The sequence below is a fragment of the Corvus kubaryi genome, unplaced genomic scaffold, assembly GCF_017639235.1.
Source record: "Corvus kubaryi isolate FWS band 111438036 unplaced genomic scaffold, C.kubaryi_AGA036_p1.0 74, whole genome shotgun sequence".
Taxonomy (NCBI): domain Eukaryota; kingdom Metazoa; phylum Chordata; class Aves; order Passeriformes; family Corvidae; genus Corvus; species Corvus kubaryi.
This window is the reverse complement of record NW_024582061.1, coordinates 388,439-411,680: the sequence shown is the minus strand read 5'-3', so window position 1 is coordinate 411,680 and position 23,242 is coordinate 388,439. Positions and strand designations below refer to the sequence as shown.

The following is a 23,242-nucleotide window of genomic DNA, read 5'->3' as shown; positions in this document are numbered from 1 at the left end:
GGGATACTCGCACAGATTTCAGAAATCAGTTAAAAGGCGTCCGGTCCCAAATTAAAAAGCACAGGTGGTGTTCTCCGAGGTACGGCTGCTCTCCAAAGTCAGTTCAGTGCAGAATCAGTGGGAGTTAGCAGTCTTCTCTCAGGGCACCGCTCCTAAAACAGAGCAGACTGCACTGAGAGGCGTTGGCAGGTCCAAAGACACTTCTTATCACTGTCCACCAACAGCCACGACATCGCAGGGATTCACTCGCGTGAGCCCCACACTTGGTGCGCCAACCTAACGCAGTACTTGTCTTCGAGGCACGAGCTCTGGCATGCCCCAGGTCAGAGACAGTCCAGCTGCGTTCTTCTGTGCGTTGCTGAAGCAACTTGGGCATCAGGAAAAGAGCTGCTGGCTGAGCTAGCTAGCTGGCTTTTTGCAGAGGGAAACACAGCAGGAGCTGATGGGATCAGCTCACGTTAGCTCAAAGACAAAGGAAGAGAGAGGCTGTTCTGGTCTGACTCCTAACAGGTTTATTGTTAGAAGTTTCACAACCTGAACAAGCTTGGAAGGGATGGAATGCGATGGGATCCTCCCCTGAGGCTTGTCCTCAGTTTTATAGGGAATTTGAAAACCGCGGGGAAAGGGTAAAACAACCAATGAGTTACAAGCCATGGGGAGGATACAATGTAACATGAACCACTGGGGGAAACCAAGAGGCGGGAGTTATAACAGAGAGCCAATGAACAACCGAGTAACCGAGAATTTTCCCGGACCAGGGAAGGCGGCTTGTACCCAGGCGCCGCCCAGGGGGGGTGCGGCTTAGGCTTCTGAGCCGCCCTTCGACCCACCCTCTGAGTCTGCCTCTTTGGGAAATTTGATCCAGGGGATGGGCTGGGATTGATTGGCATCACGCTGCCCCAGCCCCACAGTGGGATGGGTCACACCAACAAAGCTCTTATTTTGGTAATGTGCTGTAGAACTATGGGTCTCTTTAACCTTCTGTTACTGGATGAGTCTGATTCTCTTCAGTGACTGATTGGAGTGATTTTACTTATCCTGGTGTAATTCTGGAATGGGAGGACAGTTATGTCCCCTAACAGCTTTACATCTGTGTTCTAATCTTAAACTGCTCATGGACACAAGCTCTGCAATGAATTTGTACAGATACTGAATTGTAGCAATAAGTCCTTAAGCATTTTTTAGTACATCCAAAGGAGTGTGGAAAGCAATTTGTAATTCAAAGCAAGCATAGCAATCGTTTGACAAATGTATGTACCCAAACTGAGTAAAATGCAAATGCTTCTCAGTAAAGTAGAGATACACATCTCTAGATACATACGTATATATGTGTGTGTTTGTGTATGTGTTTGTGTGTGTGTGTGTATTCATTCAGGACTGAAAGGCAGAAGTTTGCTTAAATCGCAAATAGTCCCAGATTTGAAAACTCAGGGATTAACGATATAAGTCATAACGTAATAGCTGGAAACCGAATATATGGCCCATAGTCTGATCACTGACAATGTAGGTCTCATGCTTGTTTCTGCCTCAGCATTCTTTTATCCTCTGACCATCTCTAGACTTCATCCTTTGAATACTTATTCTCTGTCCATGCCATACTTCTTTGTTTCACTTCTTATGTCTTCTACTTGCTGTTCTCCCCACACTTCTGTCCTTCAGTTGTCTTTGAGAGCCTTTGTCCTGGGATGGTGTTGATTTAATGCAGGACAATCATAGGAGATTCACAGAATATACCGATTTGGAAGGGACCCACAAGGATCATTGAATCCAACTCCTGTTGGTTACTCCTGTAGTTACAGTGCAAGGTATTAATAGAAATGATGGTGATAAGTGATTTTTTTTTAACTGCACTTGGCAATATTGCCCAAACTTTTCATTTTCTTTTGGTTGAATGGGAGGAACTGCTTTTTTTTTTTTTTGTCTTTTAATGCAACTGTGTCCTCTTGCTTGGGGGCTTGAGTTGGTGTTCCTGTTTTAAGTTATTACTATTTTCTTAGTGAGTAAACTGACCAGTGAAAAGGATTTAATTTAGATCCCTTCACCTGTTTTTGCAATTTGAAGTGTGACCCTTTGGAATGTGCTGCTGGATGATACTTATCCAATGGAGATTGCAGGTCCCCTCCACAGTGGGCCTGCTGCATTCCCCTCTGAGAGCATCTGTGGATTGCTCAACCAAAACTGTGTCCCTGACATGCCAGATCCCTGTCTGCCTGTGGAGGTCACTGAAGATGGGAGTTGGGAAGTGTCTCGTGTCCCAGGCCACATGTGTTCATTATCCAATTGTAGAGGGATTCCTTATGGAACAAGGGCATATGATACCCCTGGAAAGATTGGACAGCCCAAGGTTGCTGAGGAAAAGCCCCTGAACAGGCCCCTGCCTGCAGGCAGGCCTGGAAAGCACCTGGCTGCAGGCAGCCCTGAGAGTCCTTGGCAAGGTATAAAACTGGCCGGCTTCCACGCTGATTAGAGGCCATCTAGAGGGACTGGGCGTGAATCTTTGCAAAAGTAGATATAAGTTGGCATAGTTGAACAATAAAGGGAGAACGATGCTTAATCGTATCGGTGTACGTGCCATTTATCTGGCCAGCTCTCCGGACTCAGTCCCTAACGCCTGGCGCCCGAGCAGGGACTCGAGTGATCTTACTTGCTTAAATACAGTTCATTTCGCTTAAATGCGGTTCGTTTCACTTGAATGCAGTTTGCCTAAACACAGTTTGTTTCGCTTAAATGCGGTTTGCCTAAATGCGGCAAGACTCCAAATCATCGCACCGGTGGTGAGGAGCCTGGAGAGCTTGAGCGGGAGTGTCCTGGCAAAAAGCTGAGTGGTGCCGGAGACTGGAGCTCGTGCGGCCGAGCGAGTCCCCGCAGGTAAGACAGCTATGGAGTACGAGGCTGCAACTCGTCTCCTAGCCGGTATCCTCTCTAAGAGAGGCGAGACTGTAAAAGATTGAGATCTCTATGCCCTAATAACATGGGCCCAGGAACGAGGGTTTTTGAAATGCACTTCGCTTTTGTTTTTGACTGAAGAGTGGTGGGAAGTTGGAAACAGACTATGGGAGTTCACAATTGAGGGTAGAAAGGAAGGTAAAGAAGCTAAAGCTCTTGGATTAACATGGAGAGCTTTGACTAATACCCTCTCAGAAATGAAAGCAGAGAGGAAGGTGGCCGCAGCAGCCATGGAGGCGCTGGGGGGTGGTGGCCTCAGAAAAGAAAGAGGAGAGGGGTCTCACAGAGCGGCGGCTGGAGGCCAGGGCAGAGTCCAGGGTTGCGCGATTCTTTGGGCTGACCGCGGGTCGACCGATGAAGGGACATCAGCGCCTGTACGCTTGCTGCGGGAGCTGCTGGACCCGGCGGGGAAGGAAGTTACCCCGCAGAAGCCTGAGGGAGAACTGCAAGCAAAGGCGGAAGCAGAGCCTCCCGACTCTGGGGGCAGGGTGCAGGCGAGCAGAGGAGAAGCAAGCGGTCCTAGCTGCTGGCTGAAAACGGCAGCACACTACCCCCCTCTGCTGGACAGTGGATCATCATCCGACTGTGAAGCAGCCTCTATGGCTTTGTCGCCTGCAGAGACAGAGCCAGCCAGGGCTGCCAGGGGTCAGCCCCAAGAGGAGGAGAAGCACCGAGAGATGATGCATGAAGTAATGAAGAAGCTTGCTGAATTGTCTACACGTCAGGACGCGCTGGAGTCTAGGGCTCGCGAAACCACACCATCAGTACTGTGGCATCCCGTGGACCCACCGGTCAAGACGGCCACCAGAATTCCTCCGTTCCTATTGGGAGAACCGGGCACAGGGCCTACAGTCCTTCCCTCCCAGCAAGAGGACATGCAGCTATTGCCTCCGTCAGCCCCGACGGTGAGGACTGATCCATTGCAAAGGAGATGGAACGGAGTTGTCCGTAACGCAATCATTGAAGGAGATTGGCAAGCTGTAGATGCTCTAGCCTGCCCTGTACTGATACAGGGGCACACCGCAAGGTGGGAGCCCCATGACTGGAAGATCTTGCAGCAAGCGAAGCAAACGGTCACCGTGCACGGCCTCCAGTCCGAAGCTACACGGAGCATCATGCAGTTTATTGTTACAGCAGATGTCCTGTGTCCTAATGATTGCATCAGCATCGCACAGTTGTTATTAACCCCTTCACAGTTCCTGCTCTGGGAGCGAACATGAAAGCAGCTAGCACAAGAAGAAGCTAGCAAACACCAAGGTGATACTCAAGACCCACTGTATGCAATCCAAGCTGACATGCTAACTGAGAGTGGGGCTTATGGAGCGACGGTGACGCAGCTGACCCTGCCCACAATCATTCATCACTTGTCACAGACTCTTGCCCACAAAGCCTTGTTGTCAGTACCTGAAAAGAAGAAGTCTCCTCCATACGCGGCAGTCCGACAGGGGCTGTCGGAGCCATATGGTCAGTTCATTGACCATCTGTCAGCAGCCTTGAAGGACACAACTGAGCTCTCTGAAGAGCTCCAAGAGCAAATGTTCCAGACCCTTGCCTTTGAAAATGCTAATAAGCAAACTAAGACAATTCTTGCCATGCTGCCCCAGGGAGCAGGAGTAAACGAGATGCTTGTGCATGCTAGCTGTGCGGAGCAGTCATCTCAAACAGCTGCATTTACTGCAACGCTGCAGAATGTCCTGCAAAAGCAGGGACAAGTCATCGCCGCAGCGCTGACAGGAGGGGCGCAAAGTAAAAGGGGGGCGAGGGCTGCTGGCCCATCTCCTGGTCCCCGGATGGGCAGAGTAGCCTGTTTCCAGTGTGGTGAAGAGGGACGAACTAAACATAACTTAGCAGATGCTTGACGAGCTAAGCGCAGATGTTACTGGTGTTAGGCATGCGGTATTACAAAAAAGGGCAGCCATTGATTTTCTACATTAGCCCACAGCTATGGCTGTGAAGATTTCCAAGGTATGTGCTGTATGAATCTTTCTGACCACTCTGTCTCAATTCACAAGCACCTCTCTGACCTCCAGAGGGGCCTGCACAACCTTTGGGAGACAGACAACCCTATTAGAGATTGGCTTAAGGGTCTGGGTATCACCGGATGGCTGTGTACCTTGGTAATAGAAGGCTGACGATTGCTATTTGTAGTTATAATAGGCTTGATAGTATTTGGGTGCATTTTTTCCTGCGTCAAAGCAGGGCTGCAAAAGATTATCAACCAGGCCTGGGTTGCCCAAAAAGAAAACAGGGGATGTGTAGAGGGATTCCTTATGGAACAAGGGCGTATGATACCCCTGGAAAGATTGGACAACCCAAGGATACTGAGGAAAAGCCCCTGAACAGGCCCCTGCCTGCAGGCAGGCCTGGAAAGCACCTGGCTGCAGGCAGCCCTGAGAGTCCTTGGCAAGGTATACAGCTGGCCGGCTTCCGCGCTGATTAGAGGCCATCTAGAGGGACTGGGCGTGAATCTTTGCAAAAGTAGATATAAGTTGGCATGGTTGAACAATAAAGGGAGAACGATGCTTAATCGTATCGGTGTACGTGTCGTTTATCCGGCCAGCTCTCCGGACTCAGTCCCTAACATCCAATAACTCCTGCACTGAGGGATGGAGGGGTTGAGCTGTCTGTTCCAGTCCAGGGCTGGAGCTTGAGGTAGGAGTTAGCAAAAGATCGTTAGCTCCCAAAATGCTTCTGGATGTAAAGTTCAGTGAATTAGACAGTAGGAAATACACCTGATGAATTTGTTCTTATTTGAAAAAAACCCCAACTGTATAAAGTTAGTAAGTCTGGCTTAAATGCATACAATCAAACTGAAGCCAACTGAAACTAAGCTCTTCACTTTCCCTCATCCCTTCACATTGTAGGTGTTTCTGGGTCTCGCCAGAAAAGCCCAAGTAGATTTAGATAGAGGAGATTCAGAGCTATCTTTGAATTTTATTGACCTTTTTCATTAAAATGCTTAGAGTTGTAAATGTAGAAATAAGAAACTCACTTATCTTTACAAAAGTGCTGCTATTCAGCACTCATAAAATAATCTTTTAAATTATTATTTCTGCTTGTATCGATTAAATTCTTACAAAATGCTTAAAGATCAGACATTTCCAGAAAAATGTCTTTTCAACTTGTTAATTAGAGGTTTACAAGAATGTGCACCAGCTTGCTCTTTGGATAAACTGGAAAAAAAAAGGAGCAAAGAAAAAGGTCCTCATGGATAAAAGCGATAATGTGGAATTGGTGAGTAGCAAGACTTTGGTCCACCAGGCTCACCATGGCCTGGACAGTCAGGGCATGAAAACAGGTTGCTCTGCTAACAGGACGAACAAAAGTTAATTTTTCTGTTTGTTGAGGAGGTATCTTGATTAGTCACCTCTTGAAGCCCACGGGCTTGAGCTGAGGGACCAGCTTGGGCTGATGTATGAAGGGGAGTGTGAGCAAGATTTGACCTGGTGTAGCTTGAGCCATGGGAAATTTGTCCAGTTCTCATTGCGTGGCCAAGGGCATCAGATAAGGATGCTTCCATTTTTATTTCCCAGGCAAGTGGTTTTATCTTCTTGTTTATGTACAGTTTGAACAAGAGCAAAGCAGTGTAAATTGTACCCAGAGACAAACTACCCAATCACCCATTCTGGCACCTGCGCCTCCTTCATTGCAGAGACCGCAACTGGGATTCCCTGTTTCATACTTCACTTCTTTCACCCATTGTCATGGAGACATCCTGGTCTGCCTAAAAATTAGGCCATTTGGATGGAGCTCTCCATGCACAGATGAGATGAGGTTAATCAGTCACATGGATAAGACACTGGAAGTCTGGCTTACATTTCCACCTGCCCAACAGTCTAGCCTTAACCATACCATTTTACCTCTAAATCTAGGGTTTTTTGATGAATAAAAGGGAGACAATAATACTGACCTAGGCGAAGTACCCTGACATAACAGATGAAATGTGTTACAGGGAAAGTACAGAGGTTATTGAATTCTGCTGATAAAATAGCTTGAGCTATTTATGCCCAAGCTGGGAAACAATAACAAAACAATGTAAATAGTGAAAAATAAAATAGTTTCTTAGATGTCTCTCTATCTGAACATACTGTAGTGTTAATACTAATGTGAGATGGAAGTTCTGATTTTTTCCTTGGCCATATGATTTCTGTGATTTTCTAGTTGAGATTTTTTTCCTTGAATATTAAATAACAGATCCTTACTATGAAACCATTTGTCAACAGAAGGCTGCGTCTTTGTCACTGGAAATTTCATAACTTAAGAATGCCATTATTTGGATTTGTACTTTTAAGTTCTCTGCAGAACTCCTACTTTAGGAAAATAAATCTGATTAAATTTTTGAAAGTGCAGGTGACAGAACTAATGGTAGGTCATTTCTCAGCTACCCACAGACGGTTCATCCTGACTTTGCCGTCAAGTGAAGCTGAGAGAACAGTGCAGAGTAGTTTCATCATGTTTCTTGTTTGTTTTCTCATTCCCATTTCTTTTGTCTCAATCATTCGCTGTTTTGAAACTTGAACCAGAATTGGCCTAGCAGTGCACCCAGGGGCTGACATGAGCTCCTTCCTCATAGGACAGAGTCATTTTGTTCTAGACACGGTTGCTTGGTTGGTTTTTATTCCCTGGAGATATTTGAAGAATTACAAGAGAAGAGCTTTGTTGCTTAGACATGGAGTTTTTTGTGCATCTTAACAACTGATAACTCTATCTTATTTAACAGCTCAGTAATTTGATTCTTATCTTTATAATCAGTTTCCAATTTCATTCAGTATCAGCACTTTGTATTTTAATGGAATCACAGAGTCATTAAGGTTGGAAAAGACCTCCAAGATCATCAAGTCCAACCTTGGACTGACCACCATGCCAATCACTAAGTATTTTGTTGTCCAGTTTGAAAATCTTTGCAAATCCTTGTGTATCTATAGGAATAAGAATATTAGGATGTGTGTTTGCAAGGTTGGAGGCAGCAGTCTTTAAGGCTCAACTTTCCAGAAGGAAGAACTTCTTGTTTTAACTTTCTGTAGAGGGTATCTATACAGCCCAGGAGAAGTTGTGGTGCCCCTGATGTTTCCAGGTAAACCTTGGACTTCACTGCGTGGTGAAAGAAATCTCATTTGGGATAGTAGGAAAATGTAGATCCTACTTGTGATAAGCTTTCTGTAGCATGGGTTGGAAAGTTCACTTTAGTATTTACCCTAAAAATCTGAATCTGGGCTGAATTGATTACAGTTCATGCTAATATTAAGCAGGAAGTTGTGATAAGTCTAATAAATGCCCATAGCAGCAGGTGGCAGCTCAATTTCTCCTTCTCCCCAGACTACAGTGGTTCATCACATTATTCTTGCCAATGTGTGAGGGTGTGATAGGGTAGACAAGGCAAAGAAGTTGTTCAGTCAGATCCTTCCCATTGTTTTTAGTCCATGTGTCACCCTATAAGGAAACTGTGGCAGAAATACCCCCTTCTGTTCCTCATCCTGCTGCCAGAACCTTTATTTCTAAAGGAAGGTATAACTTAACTTGTTCTATCATCCATGGATGGACATGCTGCTCTCTCTTCCCCCTTTCCCCCTTCTCTTGGCTTGAGACAGAATTTTAATGGAGTATATTTTCCCATGGAAAATCCAGGGTACTGGTAATCCATGAGTACTCAAGAAAAATTGTCTTGCATGTTTATTACTGTTCAGCTCTCCCTGTTGTTTCATTCAGGCAATTTTTCTTCAAATGTTAATCTTTGCTGAATATGCAACATCACACCCCCAAATGTCTCTGACAGGAGTAGCAGAGGTGAAGATATAAACGTTTTAGGAGGAGTTTGTTACGAATATTCTGCCTGAAAACACTTGTTATTTCTTATCAAACACTGGAGACAGAATGAAGAAACTGTTTTGCCACTCTGTGGCTGAGGTCTGAGGAGAACATATCAGCATGGATATGACAGTTTCACTTTCCTTGAGCTGATTATATTATAGTGTCTTTTCTACTGACAGATTTCATTACCAGATTGGGGTAATAATAGCATATTTTATCATGCTAACTGTGATCAAAAACCTTGGTTTAGAGCAGAGTTAAATTTAGAGAAATTCAGTTGAATCTGTATTTTTTACCTTATTAGGTATTTCTAACGGCCTGATAAGTTTTTGTGTTCGGTGACTACGTGTCTCTCGCTGTTATAATGACAATCATCTGCTTGCTTATATTGCCATGTTGTCCCAACAGCAATAAAGAAGTGCTAGATAAAAGTTACAAGTTTGCCTTAAGAATATTGGCCAGTTAACCAAAGTATGAAGTTTTGGTTAGAGGCTGTGGTTTCCCCATCCCTGGAAATGTCCAAGGCCATATTGGATGGGGCTTGGAGCAACCTGGTCTCGTGGAAAGTGTCCCTGCCCATGGTGGGGGTGAAATTGGGTGATCTTTAAGGTCCCTTCCAATCCAAGCCATTCCATGATTCTATTAATTGAAATCAGGGATGAAGGAATGAAAGAGGTTAAATAGGAAAAGTTAGCTATCTTCTTTACGCATATGGCCCAATCATAAATTTATAAGCCATCCATTTATTCCATCCTATCTTAAATAAGCTTTGAATAAATTTGGTATACAACTAAGAAAAGGGTAATGAAAATAAACATGGATAGTAATAGGTGCTGTGTTGGCCCAAATGGATGTCACCTTAGCTGAATGTTGTGTGGCAGTGTGCTGTAGTATATTTATAGGCAGCTTTCCATTTTAATAATTCAGTATTCACTACTTCCTGAGGCACAGCAAACATCTTTTTGTGACCCTGGCTACCATGAAATGCATCATCGTACCCATGCACGTCCCTGTGGTGCATTTCAGATCTCTTTCGAAAACAGTCTGGTGCCTACAGAGCCTGCAGTCATGGTAGCTGGGAAGAGAAAAAGAGCTGGAAGGGAACTTCTGGCTCGGAGAGATTGTGTCTGGGAAAGATTTGCAATTGTTTTAAGCTCTGTTCAAATGTTTTTCTTCCAACAGACTTTGGGAACTATCACTGCAGTGCCCATTAAAGTTCCTCAGGTCAGCTCCTTGCAGAGGTTGGCAGGACAAGGACCAGCAGTGCTACCTCAGGTACATAATACAGCTTCAAAGAGGGGGTTGTGTCATTTTGTACATATTCTCTGCTTCTGTCTAGTGCCTAGGCCTGGGTGTGTCAGCACACTGATTTTGCAGAGTTGAGTTTTCTTCAATCCAGGAAAAAAAATTCTTCTGGGAACCTACTGATAGCACAATGAAAAGCCATAAAAAATCAAATAGAGTCATTGTGGAAGAACAAAATACATATGGTGGAATGTAAATTTATGCTTTAAAGATGAATCACAAATCACAGAAGTGAAAATCTACAATTCTGTAAGTAAAAGAACTGGTGGAAGTGTTAACCTTCCTGCTCAAGATTTAAACCCACGTTCTGTTTCACTGACTTACTTGCCTTCAAATCCCAATACAAAGTTTTGGCCCAGCTAACCCAGGTACCAGACCGAGGAAAGACTCTCTGGGTAAGAGTGAAAGGGGAGTTGCACTCACTGGTTTTTAAAATGTTTTAAACTGTTTTCTTTTCTGAACACCCATCACTGTTTCTACAACTATACACTTTATTCCCCATTTCAACCCTCTTTCTCAAAATTTTTGGATGTCATTTTCAACAAGTGGTTTGCTTTTCACATTCATGATTATTAAGTATAAATATATTTCTCCCACTGTGGCCCTTAGAGCTCTCTTTCTCATATATGAACACTAGAAAAGTGTTGATGACGTATATTCTTCCTATTGTTCCTTTCTTTTTTTCCCGTTTTTTTTTAGTGGCAGAATCTAGTAGAAGATCTGTGAGCTAAATTTACTTGGAGGAAGAAGTATTTGCAATATAAAGTTCTTAAATTCTCTCTTTACATATTGTGGAAGGCAGAGTTGGGAACATAAAGTGAGGTTATAGTTTTCTTATCAAGTTCAAGACTTTGCTTTTCAGTTGTTCTTACCTTGTAATAACATTTTGATTTCTGCCATTTTGGGGTGTCAAAGATGAGCAGATTGCTCCTGAAAATAGATGAGGTCCAAGAGCTGTAACAGGGCCTAAATTATCACTTAGGTTGTGCTTCAGCAATGGTGATGGCATTGCAAATGCTGCACTTAGAGAAGTACCAATGCTCTATGCTTTTATTAAATAGAAAAAAATTTCATTCAGTGCTAGATCCAATTTTGAAGAATTGGAAAAAGTGGAGGAAACTGATTTCCTCAGCTTTTTGAAAAGAACACATCCTTTCTGTCTTGCTTTTTAGCTCATGGCAATATTTTTGTTTGTATCCTGCTTTGTTTCACTCCCTTCCTGGTACAGTTTCCATTTCAGACCTGTTTATGCAATCATACTTAATACTAATGAACTACTAGTGCTTTCTTGGCTGCCCTGAGCCATAGTTCACTAACTTTTCTGTTTAGTGAATATTTCATATGGATAGAATGGGCAATAACTACCTAGCAACCTCATTTCTGACAAAATTGAAAATGAAGTAGGCAGCTGTTATGTATTACCATGTTATTGGGGGTATGTCTTATGCCCTGAGTTTTTTCTGGCTTTTTCACAGGCCAGCAACAGGCCAGCTTTTTCAGCAACAGCCTGTCCCATTTACACACCAGTCCTCTTTTGCACATCTTCATGATCCATATGTTCCTCTCCCCTCCAAGCTCACAGAGAAGTTTAAAATTTCCATATAGTTTCCTAGTGGGGAACTCCCTCCATCCATCAAAACTTTGTGCTTGATGTCTTCAGAGATACCAGGTTTTCATCTACAAGTGGAAAGTTTGGCTTCTAATTAAATAGTCAGATGTCTTGAAAATAGATTAAATATAGCCATTAACCAGAGTGGTGTCAAGCTGTCATTCCCCAGGTAGAGCTGGATGCAGGTGACCTGGGAGGCTACTGTAAGTCATCTGCAGCACTGTGTCACTGTGAAGGCTGTCCTTTGTAAGAACTGTAGCATGAGTGCGTAGTCACCTCTGCTCCAGGAGAACTGGAAACTTCAGATGGAAATATAAAAATTCCAGGAAGCAAGGCCATGTGATACCATACAGGTGTTATGGTAAGAAACATCTCCTTCACTCTTCTTCCTTGTAGTTTTGTGAAGACAAGCACTTAATTAAAAATTATTTTGGAAATTAAGGGGTGTATATTATCTTCCAGTAGGAGCTGGAAATTGTTCAGAATTAAACCTCGTCACAGACCATGTCCTCAGCTTTTTTTCATCAGACTTGGTCTGATGCTAGATAAAAGTTACAGACCAGGCTGGCCACTAACCTCCTTTTGTCCCTGTGGATGACAGGCAAGGCCCCATACCGTGCTGTGAGTTACTGGCACAATCCTGCCATTCTAGGACTGACTTTCAGAGACGCAAATTCCTGTCTCTCAAGCATACCAACAAGCGGAGTCCAGCTGGGTTTGGCATCTGCTAAAACCTTTACTTTGGTTGCCCATGTAGCAGCAAATTACTGGGACAGTAGAACCATATTCATCAGTCCTCTACCAAGAATTTGGAATATTTCACAGGGAAAGAAAGCAGTGCCGTATCCAGACTCTGGGATGTTACCTATGGCTCAATCTTGTTCTGGAAAGGATGGAACCTTCCCCGATCTCCATCTCTGCCAAATCTAGTTGTGACAGTGAAGTGTGTAGAGCCCTACAGTGATGAAACCAGAGCAGCAAAGGCTTCTGTGCTCCAGCAGCTGTGTCCATTTACTCAAGCAGGTGAGTGCAGGTGTAGCTTGTGCAAGTGCAGTAGCAGGTACAGTCGCACTCACCTAATCTTTTGGGCTGCATGTGCTGCTTCTCTGCAGGTCTGTGGAGGGGTGGAAGGCCTGGGTGGAGCCCTTTTGGGATTCCTGCCATTTTAGGAGCCTACTTATCTCTGAATCATCCTCTATGAGTGGCTTTCCTCTAAAGTGGACAGATTGCACTTCTATCTCAGGTACATGTAGATAACTGGGTAAAATCCAGGTCAGTATCTGCATTCCTGGCAGCACACCAAGTGCTCCCTGGCATTTCTCCTTTTGGCCAGTCTCATTATTTCTTTGGGATTTCAGATTCCCTTTAGATTTACAGGTAGGCATAAATTTTACCAGGCTGGCTGGACAGAAAGAGGGGACTCCTCCATTTTGAGCGTCCTCATCATGTCTAAAGGAGTTTGATATATTTGACACTTTCATGCTCCTCATCTTGACAGCCTCTTTTGATTTACCCTTATGCAGTCAAGCAAAAACATACCACACAAGTAAACCGAGGCATTTAACAAGACTTACATAAAACAATGCATACAGCGCCCTCATTTTCCAGATTTGTACAGATACTTGTCATTTGTTTTGTTCATTTGAATGGGTTTATGATATGACCCCCTGGGAGCTTTTCCATCTGGGGAACGAAGTTTCAAAATTTGCACATTCACAAATGGCAGCAAAATCCCATCACTTAGAACCGCTAATTAAGTGGTGAGCAAACAAACATTACTTACAAGTTCATTGTACAATACAAACAATATTGTTTAAGCATTCATTATTTGCCAAAACAAGCTTCTTTGGCGGACATTTGTTCTTTTTATTTTTCTTCCAGAATATGAAGTTATTTTTTGCTTTCATCAAATAAAGGAGCTGTGATGTTTGAGAAGCTAAGTCCAGATAGTCTTTCTCTTCTTACTTTGGTCTTTGAGGTTTCCAGCTGGGTGAGATGCTTTGAAACTGCAGACTCTCTACTGCACTTTAAGAAGAGAATCCTAGACGTCCTCTACTCAAACACTGTGATAATCCTGAGCTACTCCTCTTCTTTATGGCACCCATCTGCTCTACGGAGGGGATGGCATTCTGTCAGGTTGAGTTCCAATTTCCAGCTGCAGAGCAAAGATTCTGTCTAATTTGAACTGGTTTACAGACAAATATAAGTTGTACTGTAGCCACCTGGAGGTACATGTGAAATGTTATTTTCTGTTCTTCAACAGGAAGATTTTAAATGAAAAAGTAAAGATATTAAAATAAATTTTCTGTTTTGTTGTCAGTAATTTGGGCCCAGTCCAATCCTCATTCAAATTAATGGAGAGACTGTGACATTTTGAATGGCAGTTAAATCAGATTACAATGCTATTTCCATGACCTATCTTTCCAGTACTGGTTGAAGGCACAGTTTGGGATGGCTTTGCTCATGACACTGCTGCTTAGAGCAGAGCAGTGTCTGCATTGGAGAGATCACACAGGCTAGTGGTGAAAACAAACAGGTACTCACAGGGCCTTAGGTGAAACATGTATGTTTCAATCGACTCTACCCAGTTCTGCTGTCAGATACTGCTTAGTTTTTATCTTCTGTAGTGACTTTAATGTGTAATTCAGTAGGGTCTGAATGTGGTCACTGGGCTGGCTGCCTTGGGACAGGCTCTGTTATCTTAGAGTGCATTTATTCTTCACTGGGTACCATGTGAGCCCAGCCAGAGTCTCAAAAGTTAAACACACATTCCTATTTTAAAATTTCATGTCATAGTTCTCATGAGCACATTTCTACTGGTAGCTGCTGCTTCTCTTCACATGTGTAGCAAAGCCAGGCACTGCTCCTGACTTTCTCAGTGGTAGGGCTTCTGGAAGATTTCTTGATAGGAAAATAATTCCTTATAGACAGAACTCAAATTTTGGGATGCCACTGTGTACTGTAGAAGAAATAGGCTGGTCTGTGGCAAAGTCTCTCTCTGTTTGCATCATGAGTTTAAAAAAAAAACCCTATTATTTTTAAGTGTAATGTGTTAAAACTACATAGCCATTGGAAAGTGGAAAAGTATTACTAAATGCAAGTCAGTCTTTCATGAAAATAGAAAAGAAGCTCACAGACATACATGTTTGTATAAAAAGTTATGGCAGAATCATGCAGTGGAGAGACAAGTCTACTTTATTGTTTGATTGAGAAAGGAATAATGGAATTGGGTAAAGTTGTTTTTACAATAGCAGGGGGAAGGGACTAAACCTAAGGGATGTTGTGAAACTTTCTGGTATATAACTCTCAGCACTTCCAGAGGAATTTGTTGGAATGCTACTGGAGGAGGAGCTAACCTGATTGAAGGTAACTTAATCAGTGTGGTAAGCAACCAAGCAACAGTATTTAATATTCATTGTATGCATGCAGAAAACAAGCAAAAAAGGTTTGCAGAGGCCTGGCTGAACCTGTAGCTCTTAATAAATATAGTTATTAATCTGTTTTATTGTATATAAGCTCTTATACCATGCTTGTCACTGTAATTGAAGCACCTTCTGGTAATGTGTTAAGCACCAAGATGAATATCTGTTGTAAGCTATTTCTTCTCTCGTCTTTTCCTTTGGGGAGAAGCACATACAGCTGAGCATTCTGCTTAGGTTTTCTTTTTATCAATTTGCTTATTTTCAATGGTCATGCTACTATTAATTGCATGCCACTATAGAAAACATTTAGTATAGAAATTGATGAGGTTTGTGCTCGTAATTCTTAGAGAAGAAGGTTGAGACAGCTGCCTCCCCATTGTTGTAGAGAATCCCTGCACCAGGGATGCATGGCTAGCTTGGCCTTTCATATTAAGTCTTTACAGGGAGAGCTTTGAAGGTTGGGATGGAAACACAGTATAGTATTGAAAAGTCTGTGGGAGTCTCGGTTCCACACTAGTGGATGTTTGGTAGGTTGCCTGTGCTTCTGAGAAAGGCAGTGGCTTGCTGTAGCACCTTCTAGGTATGTATTTTACACTGCTGCTGTGCAGCCAAGACAGGTGAAGGAGTGACTAAGGTGGTGCCGTAAGAACATTCCCTGTGGATGGTAGCATGCCAGAGCTTGGCAGTGGCAAGAAATCCAGTCTTCTGCAGTAAGGTCAAGGATGAATGTGTAGGGTGGATCAAGGGGGCCTACACTCAGATGCACCTTTTCCAAAGGACCTCTCTCTGTTTCCTCTGCCTTTCTATTGGTGTCAGTTTTCAGTTCTTAACAAGAGAACTGATTCAGAGTGGTGGGGAAGGAGAAGTAGAACTGGTTGTTCCTGATGCTTGAGACCTTCAGATCTGATCAGTGTTGTAAGCACTTTGAAAAGGACCTCCACAGAAGTCAACTCTCCATGATAGTCTTCACACAGAATCCTAAAGTATCCATGAAAATCTCAGGAAATATTCAAGCCATTTTTACACCTGGCATGGTGCCTTTTTCCCAATTGAAAACTCTCATGTTACTCCATGTCAAGTCCTGCTTTGCGGAGTAGCAGCAAATGAGAGGGTAAGAAATTTTCCCTCTCTCCACTGATGCCATTTGTATCCATGTGAAAGATGTGGCTTCTGATCCACATCTGGCCTGGATCTGGACTATGCTGTGTCTCTGAGCCTCAATGCCAGTTGTACGAGCTTGCATTAGAACTCTGGGTGAATAACAGGTAGACAGGAAGGCTTTCTCTCTTTGCACGACTTCAGCAAAGGCTTGGAGGAAGTAGCTATGCTGCTGTCTGACCCTTCATTTTCATCTCCTGGTGTCTCAACATTCTGTGTGTTTCCATGTTGCTTAGGCTGTCAGCAGAGAGAAACTATTTTTGTCCTTACTTTTATTATTATTTTTGTTTTTCTTTTTTTATTTTGGCTAGTAAATTAATAGGGGCTGGTCGAATCATCATAATGTGATGTTATTGTTGTCTAGAAGCAGGACAAGCTCTTAAAGTGGTGGACAGTACAAAGCAGTGATATCCATGGTCTTTAATATGACACCAGATTTTGAATCCAGTGAATGCCAGCTGTGTGGGTTAGTCCAGAGCTTGCCTATGGAAGTATATGGACAGGAGGAAAGCAGACAGGTCTTCTCTCATTTGTGCCTAAGGGCTTCATGAACACTTTAAATTGAAGGAAGTTAATCATAGATGAGTATCTGTGAGAGAAGCAAGCTAACTTGTAATGCTGAGAAGAGTGGAAATGGAAGTAAGTTATTGACTGGTGTGTATAATCACAGTCTATCTTTTATATTCCCATTGTAATCCTAAACAATAAGGATTAAATTTTTTCCTCAGAGGCCCAAAGATAACTGAATGTTCAAGGACAGAATTGTTGTGCAGAAGGTAAAAAAAACCAGAAGTCCTTTTCAACTTCAACCTCTGGTTCTTATTTTTTTGAATAATATTGATTTTTATTTGCTGGTTTAATGGTAGTTTTCCCCCTTTGCAAATGGAAAAGAGCCACTTAATGAATCATCCATTCAATGGTGGCAGTGCCAAACCAGAAAATATAGGCAGAAAATACACAATTCATTAGCAAAAGTCAGTCAAGTTCCTGTGAAAATACAGCTTTGTGTTCAAAACATTGATAACATTTTTAATAAAAAACTCCCACCTGACTACCTTATGGCAACATCCACAAAAAGCAGAGCTGGCAGATTCCCACTCAAACATCCCTCTCAGCAAAACTTCCATTTCTGTAGTATTGGGCAAAGCTGAAGGAGAAGAAAAACTAAATTCAATTGTTTTGCCTTCTTAGAAACCGCACAGGAGTTCTATTAGCTACGTGTCATCTGTACACTAAAGTTAGCTGTCCATGACTAACAATTGAAATACCAAATAATGGCAGGTACACAGCACCTGGGAAATTCCTAATTGAGTGTGTGCAGTTTTAACACGTGTGAAAATACTGCTGATTGACTCCTGGCTTTTGTTGCATGTAAACTGAGAGACCAGGGTTTGTTTTGAGGGGCTCGTTGCAGTTCTGGTCTTGCTGAAGTCTGCTCAATTTTGCTATAGGTTTTGATCAGATTAAGGTTTCTTCCCTGGTCTACTCCATCCAGAGTAGTAGGATTGGAAATGTGGGCTGGAGGAGCTCCTTGGGTTTTGCCCTGTATTTCACACCATCCTTCTTTAGGTTCCCAGGCTAGTATTCCAGGGATATGCTAAAGAGAGAGTTATGTTGTATGTGAACATAGGATTCACTGATCTGGGTCATCTTGCCTGGGCTTTCCACAATGAAGAGTAACTTCTTTTTTGTGTAGCCCCATCAAAGGGAAGAAAGAAAAGAAAGAAATCTTCCCCCTGTGGGAAGAAAATAGTGTTTATTTTGATTTTGACTGTGGTCTTAGACCAGGCTGACAATAATAGGAGCTTATTGGGAAAGGAACTAAAAATGAACCAAGCTGCAAATACTTGTGTTTGAGTGAGCGGGGCAACCTGGATTTCAGGGAGTGTCATTGCTGTAAAGTTATGCTAAACCTTTTTTTTTGCATAATTTTTATTGATTAAAAAAGAAGAGGGAGAGAGTTGGTCCTCAGCTGGCATAAATAGACACAGCTTTACTGAAGTAAATGTGCATCTGTTCGCTCTGGTGAAGGATATAATTACCCCATATTGCATTCATTTTATCAGCCATTGCTAACATTTTCTGTGTGATCCTCTAAAGCTTTTCAAGAATGAAAGCTCTGTCTGCTGCTCCCAGCACTTTGTCTATGTGACATATGAATTGTGCCAAATCCATTTTGAGTTTTTGTTTTTAAGCTCTGAGTACAAGGGTGAAGTGAAAATAAAGTGTGAATAATGGTCTTTCTCTCAAAGGCAATGTGATATTGTGTTGAGCTGAAAAACTTATTTTCATACAGATCAGCCCTGCCAGTATGAAGGGCTGATGGATGCTGAGCATGATCCAGCTGATATCTGATACAGGGGAAGGGGAGGGCTCTTCAGTGTTGCTGACAGAGCTATAACAAGATCCAGGGACTGGAAGCTGAAGTTAAGCAAATTCAGCCTTGCAATAAAATGCCAGTCATGAGCATAAAAAACCATTTTAACAATTTACTGGAGCTCATCATTAAGAAGTCTTTAGTATTTTCTTTTAAAATCAGTCTTCAGTTTCTGGGAGAAATTATACGGCCTGTGAACTGGAGGATCACAGTGATCCCTTTTGGGTTTGTAATTGAGGTATGCTTGTTAACTTCCCTTCTATCCTATAGGCTTGAAGGAGAACACATTTACCAGAAATGCCCTTAAAAATTCTCATAACACCTGCAGATCAGCACAGATGTAACTGTTCTAATTAAATTCTGTTCTTTAGGACTACATAGGATTGCCCACAGAGATTGGAGGAATTGTGTGATTTTCTTCCCTTCTCCTTTTCCCCCATACTTGTTTGGGTTGGATCTTGAGGACTTCTTTTGTAAGAGGTTTTCTTTCTTATCTTATTTTTCTTTACTACAACAGGTGAGTGGCTCACCTGGTGGGATGTACCTCAGGAAACAGGTTGCCCATGATCACATTTGCCTTTGTCAGTGGTGACACACAGCAGGCTCTTCTACCTCCACCACTCAGCAATTCATTCACCTCTGCAGTATTCAGTGATTTGTGCTCTTGAGAGCTTGAATGACATTTTGGTGAATTAGAAGCCTTTGAGCTTCATATAGGGACATCTGGATGGAGCTTAATAATACGGGATATACAAGAAATCATGTTAGTCACAGGAGCTAATTCTTTCCTGATCTGAAAGTCTTTAAAATATATTAAATTAGAGGTTGTTGAACAAAAGAGCACTCTGTACATGTCACAGGATTGGGGTCTCTTATTTCCCTCTCTGAAAAGCAGACAGCCCCCACCTAGTGAATGCTCAGGTTTGAGAATATCTCCTTGAAAAGTGTGCTCACCTGCAGCTATCTGAGAAGTACCAGTCTGAACACTGCCACAGGAAATTAGATGTTTCTGTCATTGTGGGTATTGAGGAAACTCAAGAATAACACGGGCTTAGGAAATCATTATATTCAAGAAGCAGCTCTCTCTTTTGCATTTTGAGCCCTGGTAGTATCACATTCTGTTTTGACAGCTGTCAGAAGTTAAATGAAAGATACTTGGGGAAAGAAGGGTTGAGCTACAGAGAATTGTTTGTTACTTGCAGCATTCACCAACAGTTGAAGTGTTCTCTTGGTAACATACGGGCTGTCTCTTTTTCTTTCTTTTTTCTTCTTTGCTGAACTTTGGTGCCTTTTATTTCTGTGGCTCTTGTGACAGGGACTGGTGCCATCCAGCCTGTGCTACTTTCAGTAGAAAATTACTCTTTGATACTGTGCATGTGCAGTGCAGTCCCTGTCCTGCCCTAGTTTTATTCTACCTCTTCTTCAGTGATTGTCAGCTTCCAAACTTTTGCTAGTGCCACTGTCCTACTTTCATCTCCCAAATTTAAGCTACAGTTTTGCTGTGAGGAAAAGGAATTTATGCTACCTTTTTCCTTCTTATATTTTCTCTTACTAGCTGACACCATTTATCTTCACAAATTACTGTAGCAGTTTAGGGTTTTAGGTGACACTCTGTCAAAGGTCTTTCATGTAGCTGTTTATTAATGTTTGCGCTTAGTGTTTATATCCCGAGGGCAACATTCATAGGTGTTGGAGCACAAGGGGCTTTTACATTTCCTTTGTGTTTTGGATTCATCCTTGCAGGCCCTAGAAATAAATGTTATTTTCTCTTTAAATTATTTTAGCTCTAACTCAGGAGCACCTGAAACTTTTGTTTCTGTAATCAACCCTTTTTATTGTTCTGTAATTGGAGATAAATATGGTCTCCCAAGGTTGGGTGAACTTGGCAGGGAGTTTGCAGAAGCTTAGCCCGTGAAAACAGCTATTCCTCCTCTGTATCACACGGTGGCAGATAGTGCCCAGCATATGTTCTGTGCTGTACCAGTTTGGTAAGTCCTATCAGATAATTTCAGCATGCAGCACTTTATAAAGAATTTAGTGTTTTGGAAAATTAAGTTTGTTTAATTGTCTATGCAGGAAGAGCTTATTTTATAGCAAAGTAATATGTGTTCATCCACAACTTGCAGGATGTGTATTATCGGTGTGTATAGGATTCATTGAGGTATTACATCTGACAGTCTATATATATATATATATATATATAAATGCTATAAATGCAGTAGAAAAGATAATTATATAGCTGGAATATATATAGGCACTTAATTTTAATTAGGTTTTTGATTAAATATAAAAGTGCAATTAAGAGTGACAGATACAGTAGATCCTGGTAGACTACATGACAGTTTTTGTCTAGAAAAACTCCTGAACTGATTGGTTTAAACCAGTGCTTTGTGCACTACTTTTGAAAATAAGACCATTAACTAATCATGGATATGAAGCTAATTACAGAGTCCTCCCTTAAACTACTTGACCAAGGTATTTGTGTGGTATCTTAACTAAGTCAATCAGATAATCGTTACACAAAGTGATTCCATAAAGAAAATGAGCAAAGAACCGTTTAGTTACATTCAGAGTATTTTGACTATGGTTTGTTGGCGTTCTGTGTAGTTTTGCATCATTTCACAGCAGGTCTCTGAGGCTTTCCAGTGTCACCTCAAAGCTGTGAGCTGAACACAGTGGCTTCCTGGCTCTGGTACAAGTCTGCAGGACCTTGGGCAAACCTCCTCTTTACCTTTCCATCTACCATAACTGCTGGAAATGTGAATGTCCCAAGCAGAACTGTTGTCTGATAACCGTTTGCACAGCTCATGGGTGTTGGGGTCCTGCCAACATTTGAGGGACAAGTTACCGAGACACAAAGAGCTCACAACATGTGTGTTGCTGCACTTAGTATTTGCTTTGGGGACAAATGGTACGGTTCCTTCTTGACACGATACAGAATGATGGCCAGCCTTGAGAGATGGTTTTCTGCAGATCAGTAAATCACTGCATTTTCATTAACTTGCTTACTTAGGCTCAAGATTGAAGTTCGTGCCATTTGAAAGGCTCCTGTAGACTCCAGCGTGGTGACACAGACAGCTGTTTCCCATGTCTGTCTGTTAGAACTTGTCATTTTGTTTCACAATATGGAAGGTGTGAGAAGTGACAGGACTAAATAAGCACAGAGGGAACTGACTGTTTTATCTGGCTGTGTTAACAAGTAAGCTGGGAGTGAAATTAACTCCATGTGAAGCAGTTTAAATTATTTATTTTCAATCCTGGAACTGTACTTAAGATGTTGTTAAGGCAGAGCCATACTGACAGGGTGACGTTAATTACACCACTGGAAACACATCACATTAGCTGAAAACAATTGATTGCAGCTATCATTCATGGCTCTGGGTACAGTCACAGCTGTTGCAAAGCTGGGCAAAGTGTCCTCTTCCATTCATGGAAGTTCCTCCTGCATCCACCTGCAGCTGCAAATTAGCTCTTTAATTACTGCAACAAAATATGATGTTTGATGGTTTTGGGTTTCTTGTATCCCTCTCTTTATTTTATTTATTTTTTGTAAGCTAAGTGATTGTGTGACTGATCTCCTCTCCATTTGATGTCTTAAACATCTGAGGATGTTCATTGACCAATCCACCAGTATAAAGGCATATGCTTTACTGTCCCTGTAAATGCTTTCCCACACAACACCCTTAATGATTCAGCGCCCACTCCTTAATTCATAACAAGAGTGTTGTGTCCTTCAAAACAGGAAATTATTGCATGGATTTTCCATTCTTTGCAAAGGCTTTGGCTTACACATCCCTACTGAGAACTGGATGTGACTTGACTAGCATTTGTATGGATGTGTGCTAATCAAAATGAGGATTTAACTTTCTCTTCCCTTATTGTTTAGCACTGCAGTGATTTAAGAACTTCAAAATGACCTGAGAAGTGCTGGGAATATATGTAGAAGTAAATTAATGGTTGGCTACTTGCAGTTGCTACATTTGGTTTTTCTAGATGCTTCTGGTCCGTGGTTAATGCGATTAGAGATTCTACTGGACAAATGCATGTGTGCAGTGTTTGTTCATGTGCCTAATAACTCCTGACTCTCTGTTTGTAGGTTAGGCCAAAGACCCTGATTCCAGACAGCCTCCCAATCTCCCCATGCAGAGACCAACCTTCCAAGCAGCCTCCCACCTTCCAGAAGGCAACCATAGTAAGCATCAAAAACCCTAGCCCTGCCCTCCCAACTGCCAACAACACCGTCAACCATGTACAGACACCCAACAGCCAGTCACAAAGTGTCACCGACCCCGCAGCTCTTTCATCCCCTCTGAGTGGTGCTGGTGTGGCCTATGCCATCATTTCCACCTCCCCCAGCAATGCAGCTCCGATCAGCACCAGTGCCACAGTCTCAGTGGTCAACGACAGCATTAAAGTGCAACCGCTTCTCATCAGTGCCGACAGCAAGGTGAGTTCCTTGGGTAGTGTGCCAGTTTGGACAAATTTGGAGGAAAAATATCCTCTGATAGAAGGCAGGTCACAACCACCCCTCCCCCACCAGGTTCGGGAAAAGAGAAATTTTCCTCGGAGGAAAGTGAAAGAGATAAAAACTATTTATTTAACAAACACACAGGAAAA

The 23,242-nt window shown here is 42.5% G+C and overlaps 1 protein-coding gene across 8 annotated transcripts in view; it reads left to right on the top strand.

Moving 5' to 3' along the window:
• PHF21B (PHD finger protein 21B) overlaps positions 1–23,242 on the top strand; it is a 181,249-nt gene that overhangs the window by 129,580 nt on the left and 28,427 nt on the right. For 4 of the 8 annotated variants that reach the window (XM_042050613.1, XM_042050616.1, XM_042050612.1 and 1 more), the window contains 2 exons: positions 9,937–10,029; positions 22,722–23,072. In XM_042050613.1, coding sequence (XP_041906547.1) covers positions 9,937–10,029; positions 22,722–23,072 — 444 coding nt within the window. The remainder of the gene's footprint in view (positions 1–9,936; positions 10,030–22,721; positions 23,073–23,242) is intronic. The other 4 variants (XM_042050619.1, XM_042050618.1, XM_042050620.1 and 1 more) reach the window with 4 other exon arrangements.